This window comes from Staurois parvus, unplaced genomic scaffold (assembly GCF_062004578.1).
Source record: "Staurois parvus isolate SC_StPar_1 unplaced genomic scaffold, SC_StPar_1.0 ptg000350l, whole genome shotgun sequence".
In the NCBI taxonomy this organism is placed as follows: Eukaryota; Metazoa; Chordata; class Amphibia; order Anura; family Ranidae; genus Staurois; species Staurois parvus.
Window position 1 is genome coordinate 5664000 of NW_028318146.1, and position 13832 is coordinate 5677831.

General features: G+C 42.0%; 1 protein-coding gene across 2 annotated transcripts in view; it reads right to left on the bottom strand.

Annotated features, from left to right (window-relative positions):
* Positions 1–1686: 1686 nt before the first annotated feature.
* The window catches only part of ELF5 (E74 like ETS transcription factor 5), a 63192-nt gene continuing 51046 nt past the window's right edge, over positions 1687–13832 (bottom strand). The window contains exons 5-7 of one of the 2 annotated variants that reach the window (XM_089684630.1): positions 11471–11539; positions 8764–8959; positions 1687–5244 (exon numbers count right to left, since the gene is read on the bottom strand). In XM_089684630.1, the coding sequence (XP_089540756.1) occupies positions 5160–5244; positions 8764–8959; positions 11471–11539 (350 nt within the window). In that variant the 3' untranslated portion in view covers positions 1687–5159. Of the gene's footprint in view, positions 5245–8763; positions 8960–11470; positions 11576–13832 lie in introns of both variants that reach the window. The other variant, XM_089684629.1, reaches the window with a different exon arrangement.

Consider the following 13832-nt stretch of genomic DNA (forward strand, 5'->3'; position numbering starts at 1 on the left):
GCCATTTTTGCTGGACAGCTCTGTCCATTAAAGGATTTTGAAAAATAACAGACTTACTGGCAGGATCACCAATAGAAACTAAAGGGAAAAAATACAAAAGAGAAAACTAATGCAGTCACCCCATTCTATGAATTGCTAAGCTGCAGTTTAATATGTTTGGTTTGGGCTTTACCACCACTTTAACTGCACTTTAAATGCTTCTCCTTTAAATGTTGCATTTGCTTTTTTCATTTGTATAATTTTTAAATAAGAAGTACAGCCAAAGCTTGTTTGGATTTCAGGAGTGCAATTCATTTTGCACTCCTGTGACCAGGGGTGGACTGACCATTTGGAAACTGCCCGAGGGCCCGAGGTCAGTAGGGGGCCCCATGAGATGCCCTTGGTACCTTTTTCATAGGCTTTTTTGAGTTTGGGCAAGGACACAGGGGCCCCATGATCCCCTATTGCCCGGGGGCCCCATGAGTTGTCAGTCCGCCCCTGCCTGTTACTCGGTTTAAGCTGACAGCACCCTGAAGCCCACTGTCGTCTGATGTCACAGAGCTGGTCCAGGCTGGGGTAAGTTCATGACCAGGGGCGGACTGACAACCCACGGTGCCCCCGGGCAATAGGGGATCATGGGGCCCCTGTGTCCTTGCCCATACTCAAATCACACCCAAAAAAGCCTATGAAAGGTACCAGGGACATCTCATGGGGACCCCTATTGACCCCGGGCCCTCGGGAGGTGACCGAGTTCCCCAATGGTCAGTCCGCCCCTAATCATGACTATATTGTCGGGATGCACCCAGGAGCCTGGACCGGCACGTGGCTCAGACTCTCAACAAACCACTGAAAGCCTGAGCCAGCCGCTCACACTGCTCCATTGAGCACTGGAAGTGCAGAGCAGAGAGCCGGTGACTGACAGTCACTACTCTTTGCTCAGAGCGGTGAGAGGAACTGTGCGACCAGCTGTGTCTGATCACTCAGTTCTCACACTTAGAGCCGACGGGAGACAGATGCAGCATCAGATTGATGCTGCATCCACCTAGGTAAGTGTGATTTTAAAAAAAACAACAAAAATCATACTTCTAACTAAATCTGAGTGGAAAAACACAAATTCTTTCAGATCAGCGCTATACATTGCAAGGAATATTTTAAATTTTACTTTAGAGCCTTCTCTGCCAGTTCTTAAAATACTCCAATCCAGTGTTGAGTAGGTTTTTCTGTGTACTATAATCACATGAAGCATTCCAATGTTGTAATAATAAGAGAAAAAAACAACCCTCAGTATCCCTTTAGACATGCAAAATTCTTTTCAGTTCTTTACTTTTTTATACCAAAGATGAAACAGTACAGGAAACTTAGAAAAATTGCAAGGAATGTCATACTCCATACAACGCCTGGCCTGCACTTTTACCGTTCTGCAAACTGAGAGGCAGTGATACCATATCACATTAATGGCCTTCTAATTCCATTTAGACATCTGGAGTTGATCACAGCCATGTTGGGACATGGAAGGTTTTGGAAGAATGCATCAGACTGAAATGCAGTGGTCTAGGCATCTCTGGTATACAAATGTAAACTAAAAATGTTCTAGTTACCTATTCTAATATTGCAGTGGGCCACCATTATTCGACATATGTCTACTATACAAACACTTTCTCTTTTAAACAAATTATATATACAGTATATATATGCACCAAGACTATGTCTCCATTTACATTGCTTTATTGTATAAAGACATACACATGTTAAAGACCATGGTATAACCATCCCCATTAAAATATGGTCCCACTCCATCACCCTGTAAGCCTAGGCTCACACCTGCCCACACACACAGTTGTTCCCGCACCTGCAGTCAAATAACGCCGTTCTTAAGAGACGCACGGGACTGTTATTGATTCTTAATGGCACCCCCATGTATCTAAACCCACAGCACGGGTCAAAAGCATCGTGTGATTTATCCACGGCCACGTTTTGAAGAAAGGTGCATACATCTTTATTCTACGGGAAACGCAGGTCCAGCAGCCCATTCAAATGCTGCGTAATCGCAGGCCGCACAAGTGTGAACCTAGGCTTATCTAACACATGGCATTCCAAACCTTGGCATCAGACACATAAAACCCTGAGTTGTTTATACTGTGACTTTGGGCAGTAAATTCTGATTCACTCTATCTAGAAAAGGGATCCAATATGTTATAGAATATGCATAGGAGGCTTATATAGAATAATAAACATATATAATAATGGTGGTCCATTGTAGTCCCACAAACAATCAATAAATTATCAAGTAATTGTCAGGTTTTTCATTTCTGAGAGGCATTGATCTGGTTATAGGTGAAGGAGGGTGAGAGGTAAGCAAAATCTTATTTACAAATAATACATTTTTTTTTACCATAATAGAAAATGTTGGCAAGCTGAAGGCTGAAATATAATGGTAACTTTTATTAACATTAAATTAAAAAATGACTTGTATGGCAGTGATATACATTATATCATATATGTTGTAAAGAATTTGTATTTTTCTTATTAGTTTCCAACGGCTAGTGTACAATGTTTCTTCGGTTTTTATTTTTGTATTTTTGAAAGATGTGAAATGCACTGTGTGCACAATTCTTTAAAGAGGTCCAGTCATGATTGTGTATTTGCAAGAATCTAAATATTCCGTCTTAAATCTAAAACCTTATCTGTAAAAGATCTATATTTGCCCCATTTATTAGCCTAAAACATATCTAAATCCAAAATAAAAAATGTAATATTTTGCAGCGTTCCAATCGTTAGATGCTTTCCTTTTTTAAGACCAAGAACATTTTTAGCAATTACAGAAAATACCTGTCGGTCCTGCCAGAAATGTGTTCTTGTCACTTTCTATGAGTTGAACTTAAAACAAAAACATCCTTATCGTTCTTATCCAAACTACTTATCTCCCCTCCGCATATTGGAGAGGGGCACAGACACACATGCTTGAAGCTTAGCCTGGATAACAACCATGGCTTCCTCCATAGATTCTCTGGAGTAGTGAGTATAGGCACCTAGGGACTGGAAGTGTGTTACAGGCAGGATTATCAGGTGAAAATAAAAAAATATATATATAAAATTGAAAACTAATTCAGCCACCATGTCTAAGGACTGGAAAACTGAAATCTATTCAGTTTTTGTTTTATGGCTTAGATACACTTTAAGAGGAATGTAAAGATTTGGTTCTGTGTTTGATATGGTTATGGTTACTTATGAGCTGGAAGACAGCCTGTGCTATCAGATGGAGTTTAGGCATATGATAGGGTGGCAGCTCTCTAACCTCAGGAGCGCATTAAGTGTTGTTATCAGAGATTTTATAACTAAATAAGAGTTGAATATAAATCTTTCATAGGGGAGCCTGCATAGTATCAATAATTTAAGACTGAATTTACAGATTCTTGCTCACTTGTGATAATAATTACATAGATTATTGCTCTCAGTTGTGACTGGTTCTCTTTAACCACTTGCCCTCCAGAGGATTTACCCCCTTCCTGACGGCGCTGCGTTACTTTAACTGACAATTGCACAGTCATGCAATGCTGCACCCAAATGAAGTTTACGTTCTTTTTTCCCATGAATAGAGCTTTCTCTTGGTGGTCACCTGTGTGCTTTTTAAATTTTTACTAGTAATGGCGGTGATCAGCGACATATAGCGGGGCTGCGGGACTGTGGCGGGCATTCTGACACTAGGGGGGAACTGATTAGAAAAAAGAAGCAAACGAATGGTGTGACTCCTGCGCTGGACGGTGAACTCCACAATGTCTGTAACCCCACATGGAATACTTAAGGAATGCAAGCCTTGCTGCCCTCAACGGACCAGGGGAATCCAAATAAACTGCATGCAAAGAAACAAACACACAGAGGGTGCACGGGCCTAGTGCATTACCTTCTAAAGATGAAATTTATTGATAAAAATAATATACTCTGAGGGCTCTGAGGAAGAGGCGCAGCCTCAAAACGCATCAGCCATTTGGACGTCAACAGTCCCCTACCAGACACCTTTCAGGGAGATTGGACCATGCTGTTATTCTTGTGATGTGCCTTTGATTTTAATTTCTTTGTGAGTATATTACTTTTTATCAATAAATTTAATCTTTAGAAGGTAATGCACTAGGCCCGTGTGCCCTCTGTTTGGTTCTTTGCATACTGGGGGGAACTGACTTGGTGTCACTGACATCCCCAGTGACACGAATACAGTGATCAGTGCTAATAAAAAGCACTGACACTGTACTAATGGCACTGGGCATGAAGGGGCTAAAAGCTGGGGTGATCAAGAGGTTAACTGTGTCCTGTGTTTGTGCTTCACTGTTAGCACACTGCTTTGCATGGCTGTGCTATGCACAGCCATGCAAAACAGTGTGCTGGAGCTGACGGGGAGGAGAACTGTTTTGTGTACTAACAGTTCTCCCCCCTGTTGGACAACCACGGCCACGAATGGCGGCGTGGGTATGATCACGCGTGCACCCCCTACCCGGAACACAGCTATTTCTGCTCTGGGGTGAAGCTGAAGCAGTTAAAGTATTCCTTAGGCATACAGGTAACAAACAACTATAAATGAACTAAGCTAGGAGTTTTTGTTGCTCAGTATTTTGCTGGTGAACGAAAACGAAACTTTAATTTCTTACCCTTGTAAAGAGCCATATAGTACACACGTTGCATTCTTAAATAATAATTTAAAAAAACTGTGATAACCAATACTAAAATGTATCCATTTAGAGGAGCTTTACCACCTTGCCATCCTAAGAAATCTGCATAGTCAAAGAAACCCAGCCATTCCCAGAATCCACCTGAATTTATGAAGTGTCTGGATCTCCCAACTCTTGGCTCCAACAATCACGTTCTGAAAATCACTCCCAACTTTATTTCATTGCGGATTCCATGTTCCTGAACAAAATTCAAGCCTATGGAAAGCATGAGCCCATGCATTTTACAGTACTGTGTTTATTGCTCTGTCCACCACTTTGAGTCCTTGGGGAAGAGAAAGAAGTGTAGTAATACAAATTATTATCACTACCCTGTTTTATGAACTTGAAAAGTGTGAAAGTTGTTATAATACTGGTGGAATGACTAAGTTCACCCTTCTGCCTGTGAATAGGATGAATTTGATTCATGGAATCTACATCATTGTGCCATAGTGGCCATTGTTCTGAGCACTCCATGTCAGGTCAGTGCCAACCATAGGCGTTCTTGCCGAACTTGTACACCAGCCGCCTGTCCACCCGTTCCAGGATGCCTGTTTTGTAGTAGTGTCTGTAAATACAATAAAGGTGTATCAGAAGCACTGTTTCTCCGGTCTGTAGGGGAGATGCCTTTCAAGCTATACTGAAGCAGTTATTATTATTATTATTATTATTATTATACAGTATTTATAAAGCGCCAATAGTTCGCTCAGCGCTGTACATAACAGAGGGGGACAGAACATGTGACAGAACAATACCAATACAATGCAAAACATGAGGGGATTGAGGGCCCTGCTCTTTTGAGCTTACAATCTAGGAGGGAGGGGATGGTGGCACAGGAGGAGATAGCTGTGGGGGATGGGGTGGTAGGAAGAGTGGAGGAGGTCGGCAAGTTAGCAGGGGGTGGGTTAGGCTTCCCTGAAGAGATGGGTTTTCAGGGTGCGCCTCAAGGAGAGGAGAGTAGGTGATAATCTGATGGGTTGGGGCAGGGAGTTCCAGAGGATGGGTGACACCCTGGAGAAGTCCTGGAGGCGGGCATGGGAGGAGGAGACCAGGGAACTAGAGAGAAGGAGGTCTTGTGAGGAGCGGAGTGTGCGTGCTGGGCGGTACTTGGATATTAGGTCAGTGATGTAGTTCAGGGCAGTATGGTGGACAGCTTTGTACGTCAGCGCTAGGATTTTGAATTTGATCTGTTGCGCAATCGGAAGCCAGTGGAGGAATTGGAGGGGGGTGGCGGAGACAGAGCGGTTGGAAAGGTGAATGAGTCTGGCAGCCGTATTCAGGATCGACTGAAGCGGGGATAGCCAGCGGTGAGGCAGGCCAGTGAGGAGGGAGTTGCAGTAGTCGAGTCGTGATATGATGAGGGAGTGGATGAGCTGTTTAGTGGTTTCTGGAGTTAGGAACGTGCGGATTTTGGCGATGTTGCGGAGGTGGAGTCTGCACGAGTTAGTTAGTGACTGGACTTGGGGCTGGAAGGATAGGTTGGAGTCCAGAATGACACCAAGTACTCTGGCCTGCGGGGCGGGTTTGATGGTAGCGTTATTCGATGTGATAGAGAAGTCAATGGGGGGTGGTTCAGTTCAGTTATTATAGAGACAATGAATCTTGGGAAACTACAAATTGAAGGTACGAGTATTATGTTACAAGCACTGAGATGAAATGAAAGATAATAAAAATTAATTGTTCTGCAGGATACTTTGATGTTGCATATAACTAAGGCTTTCCAATGGATTTCATATCACTAATGAAAAGAAATTCTAATGCAAGCCATTCTTCCCCCAAGGGCTCTAAAGCTGCAAGGTGGAGAAAACGACATCACCACCTCTACTTTACACCTCGTCCAATCAGAGATGAGTCACTTCAAATACAAGTCATTCTTTAAGTGGGTTTAGCTCCAGATTTCTAGGTTTGCCTGAAAGACTATTGAAAACTTGAATATGTTGCCCTCAACTTTCAAAAGCCAGTGCATTGTTCTCCTAATTCTCTGTCATCCATGAAAACCCCAGGAATATGGTCTGCAAATGATGCCACAAAACAAAGGAAGGAGTTGTAAGCCTAATTTAGTTCAGAACTTTATTTGAAGTATTTATACCATCAAAACTTTTGTTTTTAGTGTTGTATATTAGGGAATTGTTAATCTGTCAGGTTTTATCCCTGGCTGTGTCTCCTTGGGGCGATTTCACCCTTCTTCCTCTCCCACAGAAGGAAGTGAGAGGAGTCTCTTTGGAAGTAGGAGAAATCTTTTCTTAGGGATTGTCACCAATGGGGTGGTTTTTAGTTTTTTTGCCCCTGAAATGCCCCAAAACCACCTTGTACAACCATGACAGTGCAACTGATAGGCAGCATTGCAAGGCTCATTTTCAAACCGTTTGCGAGCACTGAATATGTAACATAATGTAGGCAGTTCTTCCAAGAGTAGGCAACCCCATTAGCAGATTTCTCCTCACCTTCAGTTTCGGTGACAACTGTAAAAGTTTGGATTTCCTCAACAATTTCTGTCCCAATATCAATGGTCACCAGTACAAATAGTGAGGGTGACTTTCCCTAGAGGCCACACTCATGGCAATAAAGACCTAGCAGTAATCCTAACTGATCCATGCACACTTTGTACAAACCTAAATCTATTTGTTTTTTTTAGCTTTGGATAGAGTTCAAAAATTAGGTTTGGATAGACTTCAAAAGTAGCCCTCCAGACACCAAAAGCCCACTTGTAGTAAAAGCCATGCAACAAAACAGGCGTACCCTAGCAAACGGTACTACTAACTGCTCAGAGAGGGGAAACCAAAAATATGCAGAAGACAAATAGAGAAGACTATCCCCCGTAAAACAATTGTCCATAACACAAAGGTTATATGAAAATAGAATGATCTTTAAAATTCCACAGAATTTAACATATAGGTTTCTTGTAAGAAAACCGCAGACATTGAGCAGGCAAGGGCAACCAGCCCCTTAAGAATGTCTTCTGGGACGAAATATGTTGGGGAAGAGCCTGTGCTGATATCATCATCATGCTACTGGACTGAGCAGTCGCTGGGCAGTTTGTTTGGTTCATATACTCTGCTGTTTAATGTGAATACCTCTCTTTGTTGATAATAAAATGTAAAAATAGTTTTACACTATGGAGCTTGTTATTTTTTTTTCTTTAATTTAAAGGGTTAGTGCAACAATTTTGCTTTTGGGGGCAAGGAGATTTGGCATACTTACAAATATCAAGCTGCAGTGCCTTGAAAAATTATTCATTCCCCATGACATTTTCCACATTTTGTCATGTTACAACCAAAAACGATAATGTATTTTTTTGGGATTTTTTGAGATAGACCAACACAAAGTGGCACACTTTGAAGGAGGAGGGGGGAGCTACCAGGGAACCAATGTATGCTGTATGAAAGATGAAGATCTAAAAAGAATGGAAAAAAAACAAGGCAGCTGGGTGAATTTAATGTGGGCAGGGAGGGTGATCAGCACAGCGGGGGGGGGGGGGGTGCAATTACTAGAACCGATCCCCTATATGGCTTTCTCTGCAGCAGCTGAAAGCTGGCTTCTTCTGCCTCCCACTGGCTTTCAGCTGCTGTAGAGAGAACCATACAAGGGATTGGTTCCAGTAATTGCCCCCAGCCGCACCCATCGCCCTCCCTGTCAGCCATATGTTTCCCCCTGCTTCCAAGGCCCCATCTGTGCTCCCCCACCCTGCCAGTGCTGCCAGCTTCCCTCCTTTCCTTCCCACTGGTAGCTGCAATCACACAACAGGATCATTCAGGATGGAGAGTGAGGGAAAGGTCTGGTAAATATGTCACATTTACAATCTCTTTCCTTTCCTGAATGAACACAATGAGTGGTCAGTACCAATCACTCCCAGTGTTTATTCCTAACTGAAGCATAGTAAATGTTTTTTGTTTTTTTTTGCCGGGGGGGGGGGGGGGTCCTTGCCAGGTTGGCTGTATGGGGCCCCCTGGTTTCTAACAGCAGCGCTGCTAACAAAGTTTAACCTGGGTACATTCCTTCACTCCACTCCAGCCATCAGCCCCTTGCCCTCCTCCAAGAACAGAATCCCCTCTTGCCTATCAAGCCATACCATAGAGCTGACCCTCACCTCATAGCCCGGCTGAGCTTTTCATAATTCATCCTGTTGTTGCGCTTCCTCTGACCCCACATCTGTGCCAGAGCTTCAGACTTCACCACTCGGAAGATGCCCTTCTCCTGGTCCTCCCAGTCCAAGATGCCACTATTATCCTCGGGTGACAAGAGAAGGTCCCGGAGGAATTCCCACAGGTGAGAACTGTGTACACCTAAAACAGAGAGATTTTCTCATTCTCATTCGTCAGAGCAGCCGGAAATAAAACATTATTGTGTTGCCCATAGCAAACCAACATGATTCCAGCTGTCCAGCTGTCATATTCTAAATCAGCATTAGAACAGCTGAAATGTAGTTGCGAACAGAGTATAAAATAGCAACCTTGTCATTTAAAGCTGTCCTGGAGGGGTCACGGTGTATTACATCCTGTTCTGATGTCTGTTCTGATGTCTCCAGTCAGGTGTATTATATAAATTGTAAGACTTTAAAGTGAACCTGTGCTTTGTCCATGTCCAGGCCACAGGTGCATGCTTTGTGTGGGTGACGGGCAGACTCAGTGTAAAGAAACCATTTATTGGAATATCTAATTATTTTATCATTCTTATTGTCTTGGTGGAGTCTTGAAATTAGGCTCTAGGTCATTTAAAGCTATAAAGGTTGTGGGTAATTTTGAGATTTTTAAAGTTAAACATCCCATATGGCAAAAAAATATATTTGAAATATATTTTAAAAACATACTTCCCAAATGTATTGATATATATTTGAAATGCTACAATTTTGGCCATATTCAATATATTCCAAAATATATTTCAATAAATATATATATATATATATATATATATATATACTGCATGTTGAAATGCGTTTTTATTACAAAATATATGAAAAATTTCAAATATAATGTATGTCTTTAAAAATACAAATCTACATTTTTGGGATGCATTTACAAATATATGTAAAATTTACTTTTTTATATGTTAAAAAAATCTGAAGAATATATTTAAAAAAATATATATTTTAAAAAATATTTTTCATATATTTTGTAATATATCAAAAACGCGTTTCAACATGCAGTATATATATATACATATATATATATTTCAAATATACTTTTCTTCCATATGGGATGTATTCCAGGTATAGCAATTTTTACGAAGTGACTTTGGTCCAGCTGGGACCAACATATGTATGTGTCATACCTGTGGAAGCTGTAAATCACTGCAGTGGGCACAGCTGTAAAATGTGAAATAATAATTTATTAAGTCAGTTAATACATTTGTTAAAGCTGATGTTTAGGTATGGAAACTTTCATACAGTTACGGGATCCAGGGGCGTATTTACCGCAAGGCAAACAAGTCACTTGCCTAGGGCGGCATTTTTCAGGGGGGCAGCACCACCCCGCAGAAGAAGGGATGGAAGAAGGGAAACGCATGCCATGGGAACCAGGTGGGATCCGAGAGAGTCTGCGTGCTGCTTGATGTTATATGTAGAGCCTGATTTTCATTCCCGGAGTTGTCCAGAGCTGTGAAGATGAGTGTCTTTCTCTCTATCACCGGGGTGGGGGGGGTTAGTGGAAGGCTCTCCCAGGTGGGGGGCAGGGGTGTTGTTGGTCAATGTCAGGCTCCTTCCGCGGGAGGGGGAAGGGGGGTGGTGGTGTTGGTTTGTGTCCATGGGGGCAGACGTTCCTTGTGTTGCCTAGGGCAGCACAAAACCTAAATACACCACTGATGGGATCTACAAGCTTCTGGGTCCCGTGCCAAACAGCTGCACTGCTGCTTACTGAACACAGGTGTTTTCCTGCTTGGCACAGGCACCATTCAGGGAACACTTGCATTTTCTTAATGAATGCAAAGGGTTCTCTGATTGGATGAGATGGAGAGGTGGGGCAGTGATGTCACAATCTCTACCTTGTCAAATCAGGAAATAATTGCAAAAATGCAGTTCCCTGAATGTTACCCGTGCCAAGCAGGTAACCTTCTGTGCTCAGTAAGCAGCAGTGCAACTTCTCAGCACAGGACCCAGAAGCTAGTGGAGATCACTGAAGTAGTGGTGCCTATTGCAGTGATTTCCAGCCTCCACAGGGATTCCAAAGGTATGACACATGCAACATGTACATGCTTACATTGATCCAAGCTGGGCCAATATAACTATGTAAAAATTGCCATGCCTGGAATCCAGTTTTAATCCCTTAGCGTTCTCTTGAACACTTCATATATTATCAGGGGCAGACTGACCATTTGGAAACTCGGGCACTGCCCGAGGGCCCGGGGTCAGTAGGGGGCCCCATGAGATGCCCCTGGTACCTTTTTCATAGGCTTTTTTGAGTTTGGGCAAGGACACAGGGGCCCCATGATCCCCTATTGCCCGGGGGCCCCATGAGTTGTCAGTCCGCCCCTGTATATTGTATGATGTTAGGGATGATGACACCTCATCCATCTAATCAGAGAACACTTTGCATTCATTGAGAAAACGGAAATCATCATCCACCCCAAGTAGGTGACCTCATTTGTTCAGCAAGCAGCAAGGCAGGCAGATTTCACAGGGATCCCACAGCTGGATCAATGTAACTGTGTGAACATTGCCATACCTAAACTTCAGTTTTAACAAATGTATATAATGACTTTTTAAATGATTGTTTGGATTTTATAACTGCCCAGCTGCTGGTTCAAGAACTGTAGTTAACGGACAGGGGTTGTACATGGTGTTCCACATTTATCTACATTACCTGTCCGGCTGTGTTTGGGAGTTCTGTGTTTTTTCACTGCTTCTGGCTTTATGTGTGTCTTATCTTCACCTAAAAGAGAAAATGATAATGCAGAGGGACCAAGATCTAGGAGTGAAAAAGAAAAAAAAAAAAGTATTTTCCCTATGTTTTCATTAAAAACAAAACATAGGGATAATATTGTTTAATAACCCACTGAAAATTCGAAAAACTGACCCAAAAATAAATCTAATTACTGACATTTAGACTGGAAAAACCAGTAGTAAAAAGAAAAAGAAAAAAGACAAGATATGGGGCACAATGTCATGTCCCAAATTAAACAGTCTTTTGTATTAAAGGGATAGTCTTTTGTATGTACATTCTTTATTTATTATGGTTGACAGTGAAAAAAAAATGTTTAATTTGATTTATTTTATTTTTTATATTTTTTTTCTCCTGTAAATATGAAATACTGCTGGTTATTATGTTGTATTATGTGGAGCTTTAGGGTCCTTTTAATATTTTTTCCACAGACTGCTTAGTAATTTGTCGTTAACAGAGCTCTGTAGCTCTAGCTGTAATTTACACACAGCTGAATGACTTATCACACTGACTTCTCCCTTATCAGATGGCTCAGTCTGAAGTTCTAACCAGACAACCTGAAACCATTATAATTTATTTTTAAAACATTTTTTCTAGGCACATATGAACAAGGACAATTTTAACCACTTGCCGCCCTGCCACTGTAGAAATACGGCAGCAGGGCGTCACAGGCAGGCAAAACCACGTTTTAAAACGTGTGTTTTGTAAACAGATAGGGGGCCGCCCTGTCTGTCCCGCCGATCACCGCCGCGGATGTCAGTCGCCGGTCACAGCCGGTCCTTACCGGCTGTTTCCCGGCGATCGGCGGCAAACAGTGACAGACAGCACAGCTGCAGTAGCTGTGCTGTCTGTCACTTCCCTGACAGCTCGAGGACGAGCTGATCAAGAAAGAAGAGTTTCTCTCTCTCGATCAGCGGTGTCCCGTGCAGCACACACCCCCGCCCCCTAGTAAAACACTCCCCTCACTCCTATAACCCTTCCCTGCAAAATAAAGTTAACCCCTTCCTCCCCAGTGCCATTAGTACAGTGTCAGTGTTTTTTTTTTTTGCACTGATCACTGTATTAGTGTTTTTGGGGATGTCAGTGACCCCAAGTCAGTACCCCCCAATGACAGAATGTCCGCCGCAGTACCGCAGTCCTGCCATAAGTCGCTGGTCGCTGCCATAGGTCACTGATCGCCGCCATAATTCGCTGATCGCTGCCATTATTGGTATAAAAAAACCCCTAAAAATCCCAGTATCTTTCCCGCCATTTGTAAACGCTATAACTTTCACGTAAACCAATTAATTTACACGTATTGGGTTCTTTTTTTAGCAAAGACATGTTGCAGAATACATTTTGGCAGAAATTTATGACTAAATTTGATTTTTGCATTTTTTTTACTGGACATGTTTTATAGCAAAAAGTCCAAAATATTGTTTTTTTTTCCTCAAAATTGTCAGCCTTTTTTTTATAGCGCAAAAAATAAAAACCGCACAGGCGATCAAATACCACCAAAAGAAAGCTCAATTTGTGGGGAAAGAAAGAATGTAAATTTCATTTATGTACCATATTGCATGACCGCGCAATTGTCCATTAAACTAGCACAGCGCTGTATAGCAGAAAAATGGCGTAAATTGCAGTATCTATACCATAGTTTGTAGACGCTATAACTTCCACACAAAGCAATCAATATACACTTATTGGGATTTTTTTTACCAAAAACATGGAGCAGAATACATTTTGTCCTAAATTTATAACCAACTTTGAGTTTACTATATATTTTTTATAGCTGAAAATAAAAAAAATATTGTTTTTCTTCAAAATTTTTGGCCTTTTTTTTGTTTATAGCGTGAAAAATAAAAAGCGCACAGATGATCAAATGCCACCGAAAGAAAGCTCTATTTGTGTGAAAAAAAGGACGTAAATTTCGTTTGGGTGCAGCATTGCATGACCGCGCAATTATCAGTTGAATTAGTGCAGCGCCGAGTAGCAAAAAGAGGCCTGGTCATTAAGTGGGGTTAAATCCTCTGGAGCTCAAGTGGTTAAGGTGCTTCGTTAAAAGTAATTAAATGTATTTTACATACACCTAGCATAAGTTCCTGAACCTGTCTTGATATCAGCTTCCCACCATTTCCTGCACAGCAGCACTGGGAAAGAGAAGGACAGCACTCTGAGCCAGTTAGGCGCTGTTGGGTTCACATGTTCTGTTAGGAAACATGATGACTTCAGCAGAAAGCAGATGTCCTGCTGATTCTTTATGGTTCAGTCTGCAGGCTGCATGTGCAGAGGTGCCACCACTGTA